This window comes from Varanus komodoensis, unplaced genomic scaffold (genome assembly GCF_004798865.1).
Source record: "Varanus komodoensis strain SLA01 unplaced genomic scaffold, ASM479886v1 scaffold7_3, whole genome shotgun sequence".
Classification (NCBI taxonomy): Eukaryota; Metazoa; Chordata; class Lepidosauria; order Squamata; family Varanidae; genus Varanus; species Varanus komodoensis.
The window spans coordinates 19,802,806-19,826,066 of record NW_025336480.1 but is presented as its reverse complement, the minus strand read 5'-3'; the positions used below and the strand labels follow the sequence as shown (position 1 = coordinate 19,826,066).

At 42.2% G+C, this 23,261-nt stretch overlaps 1 protein-coding gene across 3 annotated transcripts in view; it reads right to left on the bottom strand.

Annotated features, from left to right (window-relative positions):
* The window catches only part of UGP2 (UDP-glucose pyrophosphorylase 2), a 44,150-nt gene extending 34,678 nt beyond the window's left edge, over nt 1-9,472 (bottom strand). The window contains exon 1 of one of the 3 annotated variants that reach the window (XM_044454642.1): nt 9,450-9,472. Coding sequence is in view for 1 of the 3 variants with exons in the window: in XM_044454640.1 (XP_044310575.1) it covers nt 7,213-7,231 (19 nt within the window). In the remaining 2 variants the exon portion in view is untranslated. Of the gene's footprint in view, nt 1-7,212; nt 7,747-8,750; nt 8,773-9,449 lie in introns of those variants that run through there. The other 2 variants (XM_044454641.1, XM_044454640.1) reach the window with 2 other exon arrangements.
* Between the last annotated feature and the right edge of the window lie 13,789 nt (nt 9,473-23,261).

The window sequence follows — 23,261 nt, the reverse complement described above, 5'->3', positions numbered from 1 at the left end:
TTACTCCTTGTACTTCATGGCTTATTAATAAAGATGGCATATCAGGCTGGGTCCAGGAAGTCATAAATGGCTTGTCATTTTGTGTGAATTCAGCATCCATGAGGAAGTTTCCACAAAACCACAAGTAGAAACAACGGTGTGTTGTAAGGGTTCCATACTTGACCATGGCTTGTTATGTATGACCCCAGCAACATTTCCACACTTCCTCCATCAACTGTAGCAACAAGAGCAGCTGCATCAAATTGCTACAGCCTCCATTTCTCATTGTCCTGTTCTGGCTAGCAACTGCTGAGTCCGCTGCAGCCACACTCTGATTGGCTGCCTTGAGCTGCTTTTCCCTCTGTCCATGCACTGCCTTCCCGATGCCCAGCTGCAGTTCTAGAACCTCAGGGGCAGTAGGGCACTGTGCCGTGCCACTTCCAGCAGCAGTAACCTTGAAAACAAGCACACTTGGCACTCCGGTCCAGTTGCTACAATTTGATGAATCGGTGCTGTCCAACTGCAGTGCCTTTGCCCTACTCTTAGCACCAGCGGTCTCCTTTGGTCAAAGCTGCCCCACACAACAGAAGCACACAGGTTGGGTGTGCATATTGTCAATGGTGCTCTTGCCCTAAGCAGCTCAGGTCTCTCGCTCTGTCACCTGTGCACCCTGCCGCTCCTATTGTGTCCCTGGCATTCTTAAGGACTGCCAAGAGGTCCCAGTCTCCTACCACACCTGCAGGACAGACACATTTCTTGCGGCCAGCGGGAAAATTTTTGCGAGAGATGCCCACATGGGCATCCTTAGGAAAAATATTTTATGGCAGGAAGTGCTCCCCTCTCTCCCTGCCATGGGTGCCCATGCTGATGTCCTTTGTATGCCTGGACACAGGGGAAGGTGGCCCTTGGCAACATGTGTGAGTCCTGCACATAAGGGAGTGTGAACAGACGGGCAGCAAGAGAGAAGAGGTGCGTGTGCTCACACATTGGCAAAGAGCAGGGATGCAGCAGGAAATGTTACTGTAATGCTGCTCTAGAGCAATTATGCTACTCTAGTAAGTATGTAGTTGCTTTGCTGAGCGGCAGAAAACAAAAAAGCCAGCTTGAAGGCACATCCCGAGGAACATGTGGGCCAATGAAGGAGAAGGAAGTGAAGGGTTAGCTTTAGCGCACCCTAGGATTGAATGGTATGCTGTGATTTGGAAGGAAGATGGAGAAGCATGAAAACCATGCCAGCATAGAAACCACACAAATGTATGAATCCAGGACACAAGGTGAGATAGCATGCCGCACAGTCACCACATGGAACAGCTTAGCATTATGTGCGAATACAGGCAGTGTCTGGGCACACTGACAGACTGGATGAGGGCCAACAAACTGAGAATCCATACAGGTAAGACAAAGGTCCTGCTAGTGGATTGTTCATCTCTACAGATGAGCTTTAGCTCTTGGGCAGCTTAAAACTGTAAGAAAACAGGAGAAAAACTGTAGGCCTTTCAGAAAGAAAAGGTCTGAAGAATTGCATCACACAGATGACAGGTCTGTGAACAACCAGGGAGGCAGTTAGTGCAGGGCTTTGAAGAGCTAGATTGTGTTTTTCTGTTTTATTTGACATTTGCCACTGAACTGCTAAAACCAACCTTTTTCTCCATTCTGTACTTTTTGCTAATATCACTAATAAATCTTTTACCCTACTTTCACCAAAAGGAAAGTAGGGTAAAAGGAAATCCTTGCTTCTACCCTTCTAAATCTGGGATAACCCTGAATTCTAATATTATGAGGAAAAGGAGAATAACACCCCTTTCACTTTCTCTGCACCATGCATAATTCTATACATCTCTAAATACTCTTATACTTTTTTCTGTGATAAACTTTTGCAGATCTTTCTTCAGCCCCTTGATCATTTCAGTTACCACTGACTGCACTTTTCCAACTCTATCATGCTTGTGTATAAGTGTGATAACCAGAACTACATAAAATATTACAAGTATTGTTGCACCACTGATCTGAAAAAGTAATTTTCAATTGCTTTCCTAATTAAAATAAAATCTGCATTTTCACAGCATGTACACGCTGGGTGGACAGTTTCATTCTATCTTTCAGAACCCTAAGATTACTTTCTTGATTAGTTCGTATCCCATCAGTGTATAGCTGAAGTTGGGATTTTCTGCCCCTACATACAATTCTTTATACTTGTTTAGATTAAACTGCATTTGCATTTAACTCCCATTTTCCTAGTCTGGAAAGATCCTTTTGGAGCTCATCACAATCTGTTTAGTTTTAACCACTCTAAGTCATTTGATGCCATTGGGAAATGTTACTGCTCATTGTTTCCAGACAGGGCAGAAGTTGGTGCCACCCCAAACATCCTGGGATTGAACCATCACCACCTGCTTTAGCACCTTGCCCAATAAAGGCAAGTTTAATATTGGATAGCAATTATTCCAATTTGTGGGACCCATTTTTAAGGGATTGAACCACCACTTCCTTTGACACAGCAGGAAACACCCCTTCTCTCAAGGAAGGATTGATCAGTTTTACTGCTTTCATTGTGTTCTTCTATTCTAAATAAAAGAAGCACATGCTATTGTCATGGTCTTAAAATATTTACAAATATTCCAACAGAAATCATTCCCTAAAGTAATTTTTGAATTTTAACACTTTAAATCATAAGCCCTCAAACTACGGCCTACAAGCTGGATCCGGTCCACCATAGAGGTTTTGGACTCTCTGCACACACGAGCACACACGTGGAAAGGCGGGGGCCTGCTCTTGCAGAGATCGTTTTGGACTCGCTCGGAGAAAAGTATCTCCTTGCAAGCAAGCCTTTGCCTCACAGTGTGCGTGCCCAGCAGCAGCTTGCTCCCAAGGAGATCACACGCATGCCCCCCCCCACCCGCACCGCCTTGGCGGCCCGCACCCATCGCCGCCACCTTTCAACTGGCCCCGTTAAAAAAGTTTGAGGACCCCTGCTTTAAATGGTAGTAATAGCAAATATTCCACTTAGAACAAGGAACTGGATCACTTTTGACTACTGGAAAAAACTTTTCAAGTATTTATGAAGTATGTAACATGACATATTTTAACCTTTTGTTGAATTGATGTAAGTCAAAGAAAGCTGCAGAATCAGCTCAAAGTAGGAAAGAAGAATATTCTAAAATTCAAAATTCCCTTGAGAGTCCAAATCATAGACTAGAATAAATGATACTGAAACACAAGTTGTCTGATTCCGTACTATAATTTGAAAATAGAACAGAACAAATAAAATTTTAGTCAGATTCTAGGATAAGTAGGTTCAGACTCAAGCTCATTTATGAACTGAGTGATTCCAAGGTGCTATTTTTCCATTTCAGTTCCCAACTTATATATTTTTAAGAAATCTCTGCTGTCTTCATAGTGCTATGACAACGAAAGAACAACATAATGCCCCCTTTTAAAATCACAGTATAAGGAGCTATATTTCTTCAACCATTTCGCCTTCCTCTTGAACTTTGATTTTCTATAAAAGCAGAACACTGACCCCTGTACATGGAATAGTACATTTACCAGCATCCTCTCAAGTGAGAATTCACTTTCCTAAAAGACTATGCATTTAAGAAGTGGAGTGGGAAAAGAAAAAACACAATTTTACTAAGTATTAAGGGGGTAAGTTACCCATTTTTTTCTGCACCACCTAATAACCAAAGATCCCTGATGGCTCAGGGATCTAAAACACAAAATACAACACACATAACTAAAACACAACATACAACACAGTAACATTCCATATACATGCTAAAGTGTTTAAAATTACAATATAAAATAAAAGCAAAAATATAACCTAATATCAATGCAGATTTAAAATACATTAATAGACTTAGCCATGAAGCTTACTGGATGACTTTGGTATGTCCCACCTACCTCACAGGGTTGCTGCTGTGAGGTTAAAATGCAGCTATGTAAGCCACCTTGAGTTCCTCACAAGAGGATATAAATGCATCAACTGCAACAACAATAACAACACATCAGATAAAAAACAACTAAAGTATCAGGGGAAATAAAGTATTATCAAATGCTGAAAAGAGCACAACATAGGCACCAGGCAAACTTCTCTGGGAAGTTCTTTTCATATGTTCCCTGTATATGATCCCAAGTAACATGGTCCCAAGCGATTTAGAGCTGTGAATGTCAATGCCTGAAGTTAGAACTGGGACCAGAAATGCACTGCATGGCAGTGCAGATGAAAAAGTATTGGCTTAATATGATCAAGCTGGCCAGTCCTCATTAACAATCTCACTATGCTATTGGAGACCAGGTTAAATTTTTGGATGTTAAGTAGCATCTTTTTAAAATGCATGTCTTCATCCACTATTGGAACAAAGAAAAAACAAGAATATATCCAAACCTAGAACAGTTACTTGCTAATTGTGGCATAGCTATTCACAAGCATCCCAATATAGCACTGGGATACTATAGCATAACATTTAATAGTGTTTGGGTAAACAGTCTGAGATTTTACTAATGTGAACTAAGCTCAGTTTATCTGTCCAAGTAAACAGCACATGTGAAAAAGAAGTAAATGTCAACAAACATGGAATTTAGGAGAACACTGGGCATTATCCAACCAAAGCTGAGTACTAAGAATTGATTACACTGGTAGTGTTAGGCACATGCACTGTTTCATTAAAATCAATAGGTTATTTCATTCTAATTCATCATATTTATTCCAAAGCAATTCTAACCCAAATCAGTGGGACTTACTTGCAATAACTCTGTATAGGATTGGAGTCTTACAAGGACTTCACTTTGGCTACATAAGATCCATTTTGTTTTATGGACACTAATTTTTAAGTTACCATAACCAAATATTTAAAATTTTACAGCATAGTCCCTACTTCTAAACATATTCAGAATTTAAGTCAACAATTCTTGAACCAATATAATTTTTGCTATATATTTTAGCTTAGTCACTATTTCACCCTCAGTGTTAATGTCATTTGCTATCATGTGGATTGTTCCAAGAGTCAAATTACTTGGTTGAAATATTTCATACAATCCATAAGTATAATACCTGAAATAAGTTGTATCTGACAAACATTAGGCAATAAGCAAAATACTATGTTATTATCAATTGAGAGAGAAGGCTCTAAATAAAATTCAGTAAAGATTCAAACCAAGCCTGATTTACTTAAATGTGTAGCAGTCTCTCCCAACCTGGTACCTTCCACTCCAAACACATCTGGAGTTCATTAGATTGAGAAAAGCTGCAATATGGTACATTGAAATCTGAAATTCAAACTCTCAGCACAGGAGGGAGTCATGGTGCTAGTTTGGGGGAGAACTTATAAAAGCAATTACAATTAGTGATATTACAACATAGCAAAATAGCCCCAATCTTTTTCATTCCTCCCCCAAGCTCCATACCATACAAACTGTAGTCCTACACACAAGTTTAACGACATGTTACTAGCTGAAAAATCAAGGCCTAAAATAATATACATGATGCTATGGTCATGGATGTTGTTGTTAAGAGTGGCTTCTTATTTGTTAACCCAATGCATGGCTACTCAGAAATATGTCCAAATGATCTCACCAGGGTTTCCTTCCAGGAAAGAGGGCACAGAACTGCATGTTTCATGTCCCTCTGCAAGCTGATTGAAATTAATGCACTGTAGCTACTTAATGCTTTTTAAAGACCTCAAATATACTGTGAAAAGAGCACACATGCTGCCTGAAGATCAGGTTTGTTCTCTTTTTCCCACTCTTTTGTTGATAGGACTATACATTAGACAGTCAAAATGTTCACCTTCTTCAAAGAAGTTTGAATTATTTGTATTATATGTCCTCAGCGGGTACTCCTCCAGACACGTTTAAACATTCGCATTCAAGAAAGTCAAGGTTTGAGATCTGATGATGGGACATGTAATAATCATGTTCAAGCTAACAGTTTCAAACAATTTCATCAATGCCATAAAGAAGAATTGTGAACACCTCAACTTTCCCAAACTAGTATTAGAAAATGCCAGGTCGGGCTGCTTTCACACATAAGAGTAATCCTAACAGGTAAGCAGATACAACATTATAATTGCTTAGACTTCAAGAGTATGCTCTAAACCCTACCAAACTTACTCTGACTCTCATAAAACCAGCACTTTGACAAATATAAGCAAAACCATTTTTATGCAAAATGGCTTCTTCTAGTGCCAGGCTTTTACATTTGCGACACTGCATGAAAATGTTATACTCTTTGCTGTGCAGAGTTGATTGGTTATAGGTGGATCACTTTCAGATAGTTGACTTTAAAATTCAATCGTATCTACTTTTAACATTCTTTTCAGCCTGCCATGCTGTGATATACCATACTATAACCATACTATACTATATACCATACTATAACCAGTTTCTATAACCATACTGCACTGACATTATACAGCATCTAGTAAACTAAGTCTGCCTTTCTATATATAATCTCAGTTGAAAGTGTTCCACACACTTTACATACAGGTACTGAAACCTTTTCTGTTTGACAAAGTACCTTTATTAACAAACATTTGGGTGTATTAAAGGGTACATTTCCTTCATCTAAAAGAATAAACACACTGCCAAATACATATTTCCATGGAGAAAAGACAATGCCACAGCAATGCATTGGAGTCATTAGGCTTCCTGAAATGTCTTCTTATGAGCTATTCCCCATTTTGCAATAGAGAATTCTGTGAATCAGACCACGTACTCAGACAGTGGAAGGAGACAGCCATAGCCTACCAGAAAGATTTCATGCCAAAATTTACCTGAACCTTACAACAAACACAGAACTGAACATTAATATCCATGTTTTATCCTAAGAGGTTGACTAAAAGGTCGTGCAGCAAATCTGGAGTCATAACTCAATACAGAACTATTCTGTAATTTGCCAGATTCAGAGCTTGCAGCCACATCCGCTTCAGTCCGGTTTTGCAGTTTTTATGTATCTAGAGAAAACAAAACCCTGCATACTCACACACAAGCAAAAGGAACCAGGTAAGAACTGCTGCTGTTGCTATGCTGTCACCTGTACATCCCCTCAGAACTAGAGTATAATACATTTAATTAGCACAAATGATACTCCCATTCCTTCTTACTATCTACCATCACTACTGCCCCTATACAGCTACTGCTTGTAGAGCAAAGCATAGTTCCCTTAAAAAACCCCACATAACCACAGGTATCATGCAGCTTTAAGTACTTCAGAAAGGCATCTGTGCATTCACTTACCTTTTGCAAATGCTGACATTTCGAATCTTTATGAAAATAAATGCTTGTGATTATAAATTTCAGAAAAATCCCCTCAAAAAATAATTATACAAGAAAAACAGAGAGTGGGCAGCTTTTTATCCTTCCTCTTCCGAGTAATATTTCCCCAGCTGTCACTTAACAGTCATAAACTCGCAATAATTGAAAAGGTTCCTTTTAATGAAAAAAAAATAAAAGAAATAAGAATACAACCACCCACCCTCCCCAAAAAGCCACCAAAGGCACTCTATGAGGCTTTTGCGTCTGTCCGATTCCTCCCTGATCCTTCCTACATCTGTTCTAGGAAATAAATGACTCGGACAAACTGGTTAAGAGGGAGAAAGCACAAAAATTTAAAATTCATCAATGAAAGAGGCGGATCTAGAACTGTGCCTCGCCACCGCCGCCACCTCCACCCTTTCGCCGCCACTACAGAGCTGTGTTGCAGCACGACTGGGGGCGGCTCACACCATTTCCCAATCTCTTCACAGGAATTCAGTAGTCTCCGCAGAAAGCCCTAACGGAGTATTCCTATTCTCGAGCTCCGGATTCAGCCAAGGAAGTGTTCCTTGTCCCCCGTCCCCAAGCAACCTCGCCTCTTCCTCTACTCAAAAGGCTCCTTTGATTTTTTTTTTTTTTTTGAGCTCAACTCATTTCTCCATGGCCAGTTGGAGGAAGGGATTGTAGAAACAGATGCCTATAACTCCTTCCTGCCCTCCACTTTCAGAGAACCTTAGAAAAGCAGAACTGAATTTTTTTGTGGTGGGTTTCTTCTTGCCACCTTAGAAACTGTTCTTGCCCCATTAAGGCTAAATTCCTGTACATACTTATGGGCGCCAATGAATTCCATGAAGCCTCTGTGTAAATTGCATTGGATTATACACAACACATTTCAGTCCCCATTTTGTCGAATTTCCTAATATTTTAAAGCTCTTGGGTTTTGTTTTCTGTCCTATGAATACTCACGAGAAATAAAGGGGGCTTATTTTACAGCGTACAATTGGACTGTGGACTATTCCTTATAACACACCTCTCCCCAGAGGCTTAAGTTCTCTATCTCTACGACGGATCCAGGGGGGTTGGGGAAGCGGTAACAGAGAAAAATAGAGGGCCCGCCAAGAAAATCTGTGGAGCTGTATATTGTTTTAAGGACTAAGCGTAACGTTCCCACGACATTCCTAAGGAACACCTTTGAACGAGGATCGAACGACAACGTTATGGAGTCAAGATAGCTGGATTTTAGTGAGATGGAGGCACACAACATCAGTCCTGTCCTCTGCCATTCCCATATCATTCCTCACAATGACTCAAAGCAGGTCGTAAATATTACCGTTTCCTCTGTTACTCCCCCACCCACACGGGAAGGCGGAAAGGCCTTACATACACCAGGAGCAACCAAAAGGGAGAGCATACGACCCCTCTCGCTTCGACCACCGCTCCTCACAATAGCTGTGAGAATAGAGAGGAAGTTTAGGGGTTCCCGCTTAGTTCCCCCTCTGCTTTCCCTCACACACGCACACCTTACTCCAGACACATAAGCATGCGCCAGCTTGGCTGAGGCACAAAAGCAGAGGCACCGTCTTTAGTGTTTTCCGGCACTGAGAGGAGAAACAGACGTGAGAGGGGGTTCCACTTTCCCTCTCTCGATAGAATTCGGGAGAGGAAAAATGCTTTGCTCTCTTGGGCATTTCTGCAAATTCTCTGGCCTCGGGCAGCCCTGTTCCCCGGCGCAGGAGTGTCTTGTCTGTTACAGTTAACTCCACCTCCTACAGGCAGACATTGGCAAGGGCCGGGGTGGGGGAGGGAAAGGCAGGAGAAAAGGGTGGGCTGCTGCGGGAGGTCACACTGGGAAAACGCAAAGCTGCAAAAGCAGCCGGGACCGGCAGCCTAAATGCACACGCGCGCACACACCACAGACAGCTCCAATAAAAATAAATAAAGACGGGGGAGGAGTAACAGCAGCAGCAGCAGCTTAGGGGAAGGCAAGGCAAATGTGACTAGCATCATGTCAGCGCCACGTTTTGTCCTCAGGCTACTTCCCAGCCCTGCCACCACCCCAAGCAGGCAGCTGTCAAAGCATTGGCTTGCTTCCTCAGTTGCAGACAAACAAAAAATAAATAACATTTCCCAAAAGCACAGGAAGAATTAGCCATTGAAGAGGGCAACGGTAGCAGCTGATCTCCCACCCCCTCGTTTCAGAGTCCGCAGATATTACCCACCTATTTCCTCAGGCAATGGGGATGGGCCGGGGGGTGGGGTGGGGAAGGGTTTGAAAGCTCAGCTCTGGTGGTGGTGGTGGTGGTGGTGGTTTTTTACGGTGTATTTCACAAGAGGCTTGTGAAAGAGGCTTCTGTCCTCCCACCGCCAGGTCAGGGCTCCAGCAGCGGGACTCCCACAGCAGCAGCAGCAGGAGGAGCAGCGGCAGCAACTGCGGCAAACAAAACAACCTTCCTTGGCTGCCAGCTTCAAGCTTGAAGCGGAGGTAGCTAAAGCGGAAGTGCTGCTTGAAGTCCAAGACGGACAGCACCGTCGCCAATCACAGTGCAAAAAAAGCAGGGCTCCCTCTAAGAGGCGGGCGCGCCAGCAACTCCTTGGCTGTGCGGAGCCTTTCGTTTAAGCAGAGCGTGTGAGCGCTTCCCTGCAGCGAGGCGGCGGAGAGCGGCGCACCCTCGCAGAGACATGACATTTTGGTTGGAGAGGATCGGGTTGGAGCAAAATGGGACGTGCCGCATATTTTGCTCATTCAGTACTTGCACTTCTGAAAGCGATTGCCTCATATTTCCCTTTGTCAGTGGTCCAGATTGAGTTTTCTTATGATGAAGCTGGCTTGTTGGAATCGGTGGGTTGCCTTACTTATGAGGCCTAAAAGCCATTCATAATGTCATCACATCTGTCTTTATGAAATGCTTAGACAGTGAAGCATTGCAGTTACAGTAACTTTATGGCAAACTTAGGGGAAATACATATTGTGATTGGCAATTGCAGTATTAGAACAGTGGATTTCTACCTCCCTTTGTGGTTGGTAAATTTACCATAATTTTTCCATCCACTTGGCTAAGAACAATGTTCAGTGTTTTTAAACAGTTCCAGTCCATTTTTTAAAAAATGTACAACTAAGCATTGGTGTTTGTTTTTATTTAAATTGAAAATTTTTGGATCAAATCATATGTGTTGGCAGTAGTCCCATTTGAATACCTGCATTTGTCCCATTTATTTATAAAAATAGGGGCTTGCTGATTGAGCTTTCTTGAAGAGGCCCAAGTGGCTTCATCCCAAATGGCAGCTTCCATCACCTAAGAGTTTTGTGCCAGCTGTGCCCATGCCTGGTCACAGATCAGCTATGGTGAAACCCACATTTGAATAATATGATCAGCTATACTGGGGACTGCTTTTGAAGACTTTTCTGTAATTTCAGCTTCTGGGCTATCAACTTAGTGAACATATCAATACATGCTAGTCTTGAAACTGTGTTGTTGACTGCCAGTCTGTTTCCTAGTGCAGTTCAAAATGCTGGTCCTGTTGTGAGCCCAAACAACAGATACTTAAACTTTCTTAGCTAAGACCCGGGTGCCAGCTGTGCATCAATATCATCACAGGCTCTTCAGCAGATGCCTCCACTTTCTGAATTTATAATTTATTGGATACTGCTTCTCATTTGAAAAAATCCAGAAAGCATACAAAAGAGTAACAACAAATAAAAACATATAAACATACCTACATGTACAATAGTTGGTACAAAGCTAGCTTGTGGCTGCAGGAAAGGCAAAACAAACATGTATGTTTATAATATATACCTAAAGCATGCCAGTGTCAAGAGTTAGGTTCCCTCCTTCTCTTTGCAAACAACAGACAGTTCTTTAGCAAAAGCTCTTTATTTCCAATGTATATGCAGCAAGCTATAGCCAGCAAAGAAAGAATCTCTGAGCATGCACGGTGTGGTTCATTGAACTCAAACTAGAAACTATTTCTGAGAACCCTCCTTTTGAGCAACCCTGGACTCCATGCCTCTGGAAGTGCTCCTCTGGAGATGGGCAAGCCTTCTAGCTGTATGCAGGCCCTCTAGTTGGCTAGCCCTTCTCTCCTGATACCATGCCCTGGGGTAAAGGATCAGACCAGACTCCTATGACCCCTCCCAGCACTTCGAAACCCTGCCAGTTCCCTGGGTCTGCCTGAACACCTGGAGTTGGTGACCTTGAGATAAGGTCCTCTTCCTTCACCATTTCTGTGTCTACAGGCCTCCCTTCTCAGGCTTCACCATCTTCATCTGAAGAGTTGGTATCACCCTGACCATGAAAAATGTGCCAAGAACAACTGCCTCTTTCATTCCCAACAGCTAGTGTTGAGATGTGGCATACTTCAGGGGAGAGATCATCACACAGGAATCCTGATTCAGAGTTGTATAGACCTTTTTCTACTCATATCAGCACCTTAAACATAACATGGAAGCAAGCTGGCAGAGTAAAGCACCCCAGTCAGTCAACCTAACTGCACTTGCAAACAAGCCCTTAAGGCACCCTTACATAAAATGCACTGCAGTAATCCATCACAAGATAACCATGAATGGATCACAGTGGCCAGGCTGTCCAAGAAGGGGTGAAGTTACCATACCAGGCTAAGCTGGTAGTAGGCACTCCTAGCCATGGAGGTCCCTAGGGTCTCTGATGACAGTGCTGGATTCGGGAGTTCCCTCAAGCAGAAAACTTATTTCCTTTAGGAAATCCTATCCCATCCAGATTCACAGAGTGGGAATCACATGGTTACAGTACCACTGTTTCATCAGTATTCAGCTTCAGCTTAGTTCTCTCATCCAGCTCACAACAGCATCAAGAAACATTGCAGGTACACAGCCTCTCCTGACGCAGATGTAATGAATGTAATGGTGAAGCAGAGTAAGGTGTCACCAATATACTGATGCTATAGGCAATTTTAGAAATGGTCATATTGGGCTTTTCAAAGAGGCCTAGCTTAAAAGGCTGTCTGAACTTAAGTTTCCTGTTAAGTTATTTATTACTGGCACAAAGCTTGAACTAAGGAAAGAACAATACAGAAAGATTCATGTTCAATGAGGCTCATGCCCAAAGCCACAGAGAACAAGTTAAGCAATTTCTATAGAACTGTAGAAGCTGAAATTAAACTTCTTCAACTTATGAATTCATTTGAAGGGGCAGAATTCAGGAACTACAATAGCCAGTCACAGTTCAGCAATCTCATGTCTAAACATAAAGCTAGAGCAATAAAAAGCAAATCCTGCACAAGGCTACTTCAAGCAGGGAGTAACCCTTGCTAGCAAAAAGTTGTGTATGCTTTGCTTTCCCTTGGTTTTTTTCCTGTTTTAAACTAGTCAGCAAACACCACAATATTAATTTCTTCTGATAACTCTCTTACATAAATTTGCTTGTTTATAAATGTTTTAAAACATCAAGCGAAAGTTGATATAAACCTATAGATTAAGAGAGTGGGCTTTCTCAGGAGTACCATCATACAATTACAACCCCACTGATCCTACCAACAAGGCCATGGGCTGTTAGAAACCAGGGTCCTTAGGTTCATTCAGTAGTAGGATTGCTGAAGAAGAGAACTTGACTCCAGAATAGCGTGTGGTGCCTCCAGTCCCCAGAACTGGAGAAAGGGAGGGGGAAATGAGAGAAATATGCGTGCCTGAGAACTAGGATTTGTTTAACAAGGAAGGGGAGGGGTAAGGAAGCAAAACAAGCATTCCTATTTATACATTATTTAAAGTAAGTTTCACCACATGGCAGGAAATCCAATTATTTTATAGGTAATTTCTCAAAACCTGCCTAAAGCTATGCAGTCTGGGACCGTAGGTGCCCATGCTCAGTGTCATTCATTGGCTGTTGGTGGGGTGGCTGCTGTTGCCTGGTCAGTGGCTAGAGGGCAGGATGATGTTGAGGATGAGGATGATCTCTTTTCTGGTTGTTATCTTAGTCTCCACAGGACCTCTCTTTTCTGTCCCTGCCTTTCTTTAAAGCCTTCCTTTACATTTCTCTCTTGGATCTCTCTCTCTGATTTCTCCTCTGAATCACTTCCCACAGTCCCTTCCGATTATTGCTACAGGGGCTCCTCAGGGTCAAAAAGGGCTGAGAAGCTGCTGTACCATCCCGTCAGGGGTACATAGGGTTACATAATGATCTATTCACCACTCATGAACCCACCTAAATAAATGTACCAAATCAGCTAGTTCAAATAAGAGATGTGTCCATGATGGGCCAGGTGTCAGAAGAGATGTGTTGAGTGCTGTAAGCATTTTGTCCACATCCTCCAGCTTCAGAAGCTGAAAATGACCCCACAAAAACTGGATAGATGGTGCACTAGACAGCTTATTTGGAACTATTGCAAAAGCAGTATTACGATCATTATGGAAGCAAGTTAGTTTGTCTTCAAAATGCCCTGCAAAATAGTCACAGCAGGCTTTGAGGGTTGCATCATCTCATTTGTCAGGGCAACTGTTTAGGCAGATGGCAGACATTGAAGGCGCCTTAGTTATGGAGTTCTATTTATAAATCACATTCTGTAGGGAGGTCCACCTGGCACAGAGTCTTATGTCTTTCAAGTCCCAAGCAAAGACATTTCTATTTTTCTGGGCCTTTAAAATAGCAGTTGAATTATTTTTAATCTGCCTTTGCTGCTGGGACTGTATGTTGCTGTGCTATTTCTTGTGGGTAATTATTTTTTATTACTGAAATTGTTTTTAATTATTGCACTGTTTCCTCAAGGGTATTATTCTGTTGAAGGACAGAAGTCAGTTTTAAAAGTAAATACATGGTAAAACTGTCAGAGCATTCTGAAAAGGAGTTGGATCAGCCTCCAAGGGCTGCCCACCTAGACTAGTTCACCATTCATGCAGAGGTCAGACAGAAGAACCTAAAACCTGAGCCTTGACCCATGTCAGTCCCAGAGAATAACCCTACTTGGCCATTCAGCTTACACAAGCACTGTTACGTGGAGCAGCTGAACAGGACCACAGCCACCGGCCCCACTGCCACTATCACATCCCTGCCAGTCCTGCCCCCCCACTGTGTACCTTCTGAGGACGCCTCTGTAGAGGGACACCCCTCCTACCCTGACACATATCTAAGACATTTGATGTATGGACTGAGTTTCCCTACATGAGAACCCATTATGGGTATCTAGCTACGGGGCATTGTTATATCATGAGAATGTGGATCCTGCAGTGTGGCTTGTTTGTGAGCTGCAGGCGACCCTATTTGTACCTACAAGGGTTTGTCATACTGTCCAAACCTGAGCAATTGACCCCATTGTGAGTACAAGGAAAGCATGAGCAAGCAGCTCAGCAAGAGCAGTGAAAAACACTTGCCACTCCTCTGTACACCCAAACAACACATTGACACTAGCTTGACGGAGCCTACTCTGATTGCAAGCTTTTCCTGCCTTCATTTTTTGCCTTTAACTTTTATTCTCATACAGACTTCATGGCTACTTATGTCCCTGTCAAAACCCCCTGATTAGCCTGCAAAAATCCCATTTTAAATGAAAACCTGAGGTTTCAAAGCTGCCAAAACTCATAAATGGAGCGACTTGTATTTTTCCACTTTTTTAAAAATAAGTTTTATTTAAAATTATAATCCTAAAAAAACAAAACAAAAAGAAAACTACAAACAACATCAAAAACATCGAGCCTGCTGGGTCAGCCCCCACACCCTTCTTTTTCCATTTATGATAACTTAAAAACGTATTTAAATCTAAGCCAAGTCCCATTTCTCTAGCCAATAATAAAAAGAATCCCAAGTTTGATAGAAGTCAATATCGTCTTTCTCCTTCAGTGATAAAGTCAATCTATCCATTCCTGCACAGTCCAGAATCTTTTTTTAGAATCAGTTCATTGGTGGGTAGTTCCTCACTTTTCCAGTTTTGAGCGAATGCAATCCTCGCCGCAGTGATTACATGTAAGACTTTTCCACTTTTTTGAGCACCTGGCATTTCAGGAAAGGAAGGAAAATGCAAATAGCACTGAAACATTCAAGTCCAACCTAAAAATCAAGGAGATTTTGTCATGAAATTATGAGTAGATAATTTTTCATAAAAAAAGATCCCTTGCAGTGTAGCAGCTGTCAAGGAAATGCAAAGTAAAAACAAACAAACAAAACCCCTATTTACACACCTACTTGGTCAATGTTGTGTATGTAAGCCTTTCATTTCAGCTACCATTTTGCAAAAGAGGTTTTTTTTTAATAATGAAAAATATTTGTGCACATTTGGGGTGTAAATAATTTTAAAAAGCAGGTGAACCAACCATGATCACTACAAGTTGCTGCTTGGACACTTTGGAGATCATGAAAAAGGGACTCCAGGTGAGTTTGATCACGTATGGGGTGCACCATGACTTGTTTCATGAACAATTCATGCTGTGCAGTTAATCTTTAGGGCAGCTTGTAGTGTTGTGCCAATGAAACTATTGAGAATAGCCTATGGCTGTCCTGATAGACATGAAGTCCATTATCCCCAGCATAGCAGCGTTAGCACTGATATTAATGACCAGTCATTGAAGGTTGGAGGCACTGGTAACATGCTGGTAACTGGTAACTGGGTGTTGCCACTTGGCAATACCAAAGAATGGATGCCAAGAGCAAGGGAAAAAAAACATTCTGTCCACTCACAAAGCCTCAGAAAGACGTTGCTCCTGTAAATTACAGTCTGAGTCAGCAGGTAAGTAGCTGGGAAAATGCCACGTGCCAAGAAAACAGTGCTTTATGGAATGAAACCACACTGAAACTTTCGGTGACAATGTGTTCCCTTCTCTACTGGCTATGGAATATGTCCTAAAACTATGGCCTGTGGGCCAGATCTGATCTGCCATGTCCATTTATCAGGCCCGCCATAGAGGCTTTGAACTCTCCGTGCGCACGAGCATGCGCATGGCAAGGCAGGGGCTTGCTCATGCGGAAATCGTTTTGGACACACTCGGAGAAAACGATCTCCTTGCAAGCAAGCCGGTGCCTCGCTGCGCACGCGCGCCCCACCCATACTGCCTTGGCGGCCCGTGCCCATTGCTGCCGCCTTTCAACTGGTCCCCTGTTAAAAAAGTTTGATGACCCCTGGGCTATGGTAATCCAGCCTTTAAAAAAGTGTGCATTCCTGCATGGAAATCTGTAGAAACAAGCTCCTGCCATGTGTGGTCCACAGTGGATTTTCAAACAAATTGTGAGATCTCCAGGATTATGGGTCAGGGCTTGGGAAGCCCCACCTACAGTGCAGCGTCTCCACACAGGTGAGCTCCAGTAGCTGCCTGTTCACCTAGCCCTGACCCTCAGCCATTGAGTACTACGGCACCCTTCCCCTGTAGCTCTGAGTGCTGAGGACTAAGTGAGTAGGGAGCTGGCTGCTCTTTCAGCCCGAAATATGGGTGGCACAGTATAGGAAGGAGAGCAAGGAAGGCTGTTCAGGTGGGATTGAGGGCACACCACATGCCACACATCTCCAAAACCTTTGTTTGACCCATTCTAGTATTCTTTAAGGGTAGGGGTGTAGAACCTCAGGGCCAGGGGCCAAATCCAGCCCTTCCAGGGGTCCTGTGGCAGCACAGACTGCCCAAAGCAGGAAGAAAACCACCACTGCACCCTTCCTCCAGCTTCTGCCCGCCCGTCTGAATGCATGCTCTGTCTCGCCCTGAAGAATTGTACTGGCCAGCCAAAGTAATCAGTATGGCTCTTCAGAGATCTGGAGAGCCTGAAATGCCTGATGCTGAGTGGATCAGGAATCGACTGGAGAGGCATCCCTTCCTTTGGAGCAGCAACCTGTATTCTGTTAGCTCTGGTTAAGTAGAGCCAGGCATTCCAGGCAGGCTGACTTCTTGAATACCCACTCTTTTTTGTGAAAAGGGTCTACAAAACATCCTCCAGAACATTCAGGAATACCTTGAATTCCATAAATCTCTGGATGGAAGCCATCTTAATGGGTCTCCCACCCTACAGGGTAGAATTGGCAATGTGAGACTCTTAAGAGATTATAGCCTCATGGAGTGCCTTGTGATAGGCATCCCCAACACTAATCCCTCTACCAGGATCTTATAAATTCTTAGGGGCTTAAACAGGCCAATTCCTATCCAGAAGCTATTTTTCTTTAATTGCCAGACAATTGCCTGAGGGCACTGAGCATTCTCAATCCTTATAAAGCCATTTTGGTAACAATTGCTTAAGTTTTAACAACCTAGGTGCACTTAGGAGCTAGGATTCCTTTATCTGGCATCATAGCAAATTAAAATGAGGTGTAACATGTTTTCTGTTAATCCCAACCCTGTTTCACTATGCTGTGTTGTGTTACTAATTCATATTCCCTCAGATATGTATGTAAACCAATGCAGACTGGAGCTCCCTGTTCACGTGTACATCACTGATCCTTTAAATTAGGGCCATGTAAATATGTCCTCATTTTCTGTCCAAGAAAGTATTGCAGCTGTTCAGAGAGCAAATGTATGAGAACCACTTTATTGCTGTTCTTGTGTTTACAGGACAGCATCATTTCTGGATCTTGCTTGATGAGACAAGAAGTTCCATACAGAGAGGCTCTGAGGGGAGTGGTGGAAAAATATTGTGATGTTTACTTGGCAATTATATGTGCATGTACTCTATCTCAGAGAACTAGGTCTTTTATGCGTGCATCTGTTTTGCCTTCCTGCAGCAGTCTCAAGTGGTTTATAGTATGCCTATTAATGAAGGTAGTAAAGAATAAATTATGTTTGTGACAAATACATGTTCAAATCTTGGCAGGAGTACTTGCTATTCATATTCTACTCTGCCTTATAATTATATCCATGAAACATATAGGTGAGGCTTTTCTGCCTTCAATAGGTAGTTCTTTCACAGCAAACCTATGGTTTGGAAGTCTGCCAGAAAAAAAGTCCAAAAAAAGCAACAGACTTCTAGACACTCGAAGGAGAATGGAATATGTATCTGGTACAGTATGTTAACCTGAATCTTGTCCAATCCTTGCTTCTCCTTACTGTTTTCTCTTACACTGATCCTGCAGTGAAACCTTTAGTAACATGGATCCTCCTATAAGTACTCTGGGTGGGTTCACACGACATGAGAAGCAATGATGGATTTTTTATGCAGGTGGTTTCTCATGTCATCTGAACCTCTTTCATGGTATTGCAGTATGGGTCATTTGGTTTTGAGAAACCACAAACAGAAACAACAGTCTGTTCTATGGTTTCTTGGTACCACAATTACATGTTGCTTCATCCAAAGCAGAAAATACAATTCGTTGTGGTGCCGGGGCCAGGATCATAGAGCGCCTGCCGAGCGACTGACTAAACAGCACCTCTGACAGGCAACACCACTCAGAGCAAAGCCCCTCAGGAGGCACAAGTCTTCTGGGGGCAGCCATGAAGGGGAGGCAGCACTACCCCTGCCTTTCTCTCTCTGGCTTGCCAGTAAGGCCTTCCCAGCCTTAGGAAAGTGTCTCCGGAAGACTGGAGTGTGATGGGTGCTGTGGAGGAATCTGCCGAAATGTGCAGCCTCCAAACAGGTGTCATCACCCAGAAGACTCTCATTCCTCCTGCTAGGGCAGGAAGCTTTGCTCTTAGCACACAAGGAAGCTGTGGCTTTCAATTTATGCACTGCCTAACATTAGTAAAAGCAGTGACCCTTAACTGATCCTTGACGATGTTTTTAATTGGTGAAAGCAGGACAAGTTATACACACGCTTTCTTGGGGCAGATTTAGAGCTAACAACACCAGAATAAACTGCATATTGCTACAGTGAGAGACACATTTATATCTGTTTATACAGAATTCTTAAGAATTAAAACACAATAAAACAACAACAACCACAGTGAAAAACAGAAGAGGGAAAAACTGAGCCACCTTCATCTCAGAGAACCTCCCTCTTCCTTCCTGAGTGGAGTGGGACAGACCAGTTCATGACCAAAGGGGAAGAGAGGAAGCCACAAAAAACAAGTATGTGCTGATGGTGGCTTTTCAGCTCCACGGCATCTCCTCTGGACAGTGCTCTTGTTATTTCCTAAAAAACAAAACAATACCCATCTATGTACTAACATCATAGCAAGAATGATCTCATAACTATGTCTATGAGGTAGGTTGCCTGCTCCAAAGTGAGAAGAATCCAGCTCATCTTTGCTATTGATGAATGAGTAACGCTGTGGCATGTATGGCAGCAAACAACCGTCTTGGGGAAACTTTTCCTTCTTTGGGCTTGGACTTCTAGGAAGTCTAAAGATATATCTATATATGCCTCTGTGTTAGATCTATTCAACTTAGCTTGCAACAGCTTCCCCCCATTGAAGGAGAGGAGTGGCACTGGGGAGTCTGTTGCAACGTGCAGTCCCCAACTGGGGGCCACCGCCACCCCCCAGCAGCTTCTTCCTGCCACCACCCGTGCGACAGTGGCGGTACAGGGACATCTACTGCAGCGCACACTCCCCGACCAGCCACTGCCACCACTGCCCAGCTGCTTCGTGCTCCTGCTGCCCAGGCGTGAGAAGGGCTTCATTCGGGTTCCCATGGAGAGGGGCACAGCTGCTTTCGGCAGCATCATCCTGCTGAATTCCCTCCCTTTTGCCTGTGTGTGGATCAGGCGCCCCTCTCCTGATCCAGTGGTTTCCTCTGGAGCAGGAGTCTCTGCCATTTTCTTCCCCCTCAGTCCTCCAGGTGGTGTCAGAAGGCACAGCAGGGAGAAATGTTCAAACAAACACAAAACAAAGACTGCTTCCCTGGCATCACTACTCTACAGAGGTCACATTAGACCCTGACATATTTTATGAGCCTTAGAGAAGGAACTTCAGAAATCCAGGGGAATTCCACAAGGGGAAGACATTTATTAGCCTCAGGCACCGTTTATCAATGTAAGTGAAGAGTCAAATAATTTAGCATGTTAAGTTATATAGTTTGGAAAGGGTGCAGTCTTTCCTCAAGTCAACATGCATACTTGAGCAGGATGTCTCAAGGGGAAAGGGCGACATTTGAGAGTTGCATATCTAAACCTAATGATGAGGAGTTGCCAGGAACATTGTGTTATTTGTGTTATTTAAAAACCCTTCTATTGCTAGAGCACTTAACAGCATTGATTCTCGTCCAGTACTAGAATTTTATTTTATATTCCTGAGATATGACCTGAGGAGTCTCTGAGACTATTCTCTTAAGAGAGTTAAAATAGGTTGTAGGAACACTCAGAGGCAAACTTACATCCAGGTTGCTTGACTCCATTATCCTGAGTATAAAGCACTGCAATTAATAATTCAACTTAGGCCTGAGTGCTATTCAAGGCTGCCTGTTCGAATATGCAAGCTGAAAGATGGAAAAAGTTATCTCTCTGAAAACAAAAACAATCTATCCTCTAATGCTCAGTTCTGTGATTCCAAGTCCTTTGATGTCAGGTGAATTAAGCAGGAACACAATTTTTACCTTTCAAAATTATACCATGTATCCTCAATAGACAAAAGTGTCCACAGATGTTTTGTGCAGCATTCCTAAAGCAGTTTTTATTTCTTCATTCCCCAGTAACATCTGTACAGGGTTTTATCTGTTAGAAGCCTACCAATGGAACCTGCAACAAACCAACATAGTATGGAGTGCTCTGATTCAGTGTTCCGGCCAATTCTCCACGCCCTCTTCCAGGATACGCCATTCCATTCCCTGCACCCCAACAACAATGTTCTATTCTGCTTGTTCCAGCCAACCAGCCTTTCATACACAGTGAGCATGCTCAATTTTCACTGGGATGTTCTTGGTGTTTGTTCCTACCTAAATTTCTCCAAGCCTGGTCATACTGCTCTCTTAATTGTAAATCGGTACCATTTTGACTACATAAAGATTCACACTCAAAATGAGTTTCCCATTAGTATTTAGGAATGACTCACTGTGCGTATCCATATATGTGTATCCTCTGCCCACATACACAGGGCTTGACATTCTTCTTCACTGGGCTGCAAACACAGGTGTTTAGCCTATACCGGTTAAATTGCTTATTTACATTATAAGTACCTCCATTCTGTGTTTCCTTCCATTCTGAGGACTTGCCCGACAAGGCTGTTAATTACGATATCAGTTTGATTTTAGCATTGTGATCAGAGCTCTACACAAAGAGCAATTCCTTTCTGCCATGTAATTTTCAGGTGGAGCAGAATATCTCAAATAAACATAGAGTATAAAACAGTCAGTTTTCCCTGTTTGAACACAATACCCCACTTTCTCTGCATAAAAAAAAAAAAAAAACAGAAAACAGGAATGTGCTCTGAAAAAAAAAATGGAAGGGAAACTGGAAGGCCACAATGACATCTAGAGTCTGTAAGGATGAGTAAGGAGTCATAAGTGCACAAAAGTGGTTCATGTTGGAAAGTTCTAACAATCCAATGTTCATATAAATAGTGGGAGAAAGGGGCAAAGGCAATTTATTAAGCCCATGCATGAAAAAGCTTCTGTATGGTTTGCATCCTGTTTAATTGCAGTATCATAGTACACTTTAGAGGGCTTAGAACAGGGTGGCCACAAAAGGAGAAATGTTTCACACAAGCATATATTGTACAACAAGAAGAGGACCCAGAATTGCACAATATTTGCATGTGCTAATGTATATGTACAAAGGCATGAAATGATTACTATAATTTAAATAAAAATGTAATGCTTCACATCATAATGGGGAAGTCCATGACTACTCAGGTACTAACTGCCAATGAGCAACTTCAAGGCCCTTGTTTCCTTTCTCTTCTTCCTTTTTCAGTGAACAATACTTGGACAGGACAGCCCTTCAAAAAGAGGACTATATTTTATTTAAATAAAACTCATGACCATCTTTATCCTTGCAAGAAATAAAGAACAGGGGGAGAACTATATAGTGAAGCAGAAAAATAACATAAGCGTTGCGAAGCCTGCAGGCTCCCAGTGGTAGCCCATCAATAGACTAGAAATCATAAGGGGATCTTTTGGAGTTGTCTTTGTATTGACACCAACAGTTACCATGGTGTTACCATAGAAAGTGAAAGCAAGAATGTGATGAAAATTGACATTGAAGGGTGACAACTTACTAACAACAGCTGAACCCAGAGGCAGTTCACATAGCAGAGAGAGCAATATGGTTTTCTGTGTAACACAAGCAAGTTAAGAACAAGTAAACCTACATCATCAGAACTATATACATGACAAAACTGATAAAATAGTATGTCTATATCATATTGGTAGGTAGATTTCTGCCTAACTATCTAGTGCCACTAGACAGTTCTTCAGTAAGGGAGTACTTCAGATTCATGTATATTGCAAAATATTTACTTTTATAAGTGAAACAGAAACTGTATGGTAGGGTGAACTAAAAACTCTATAGCAGTTTTCAGTAGATGCAGCCTTTGAATGCAAAGGTTTTGGAGAAGTGGACAACAATCAGTAAACAGTAGAAGTGATGAAGAAGATGAGGATGTTTAAAATAGCTAGGGAAATTTAGGCATTTGTTCATTCAGTATTAATTATCACAGTATGATTTGTCTGACTTTTTAAAATCACTTTTCAGAGGCTTTTTGACAGATTTTAATAATACTGCAGAGAAACAGTATATCTTCTCTCTCAAGATACTGTTGGCAAATCCAAAGTGAAAAACAGGTATCCAATGTCAGTGTATAATTCGTTTCCTTTTATGAGACTAGACTATATTTTCTAAAGGAAAAAAGTAGCAACTAAGTATATTATTTTGTTTTGGGTGCATTAGCAAGAAATATAAATTACTTAGTGCATGTACACTCTCTCTTTTATACACACGCGTAATTGAAAGTGGAGTCTTATACATGTCTACTTAGAAGTAAGAACCATTGCATTTGATAGCTCTTATTTCCAAATGCATGTGGACAGGATTTCTCTTTATTTTATTCCATGTTTTATTACTACCCTGCCTTTCTAACAAGAAAAAATGACAGTGAAAGCAGCTTGTGGTTAGTTTAAATGCCAAAGTCTTTCAGAAAAGAAGACTCTCATCAGATTAAATCACAATCATCCATGCTAAGGCTCTAAATGGTGTGCTCCTTTATAAAAAAAGAAAAAAAAGCAAACTTC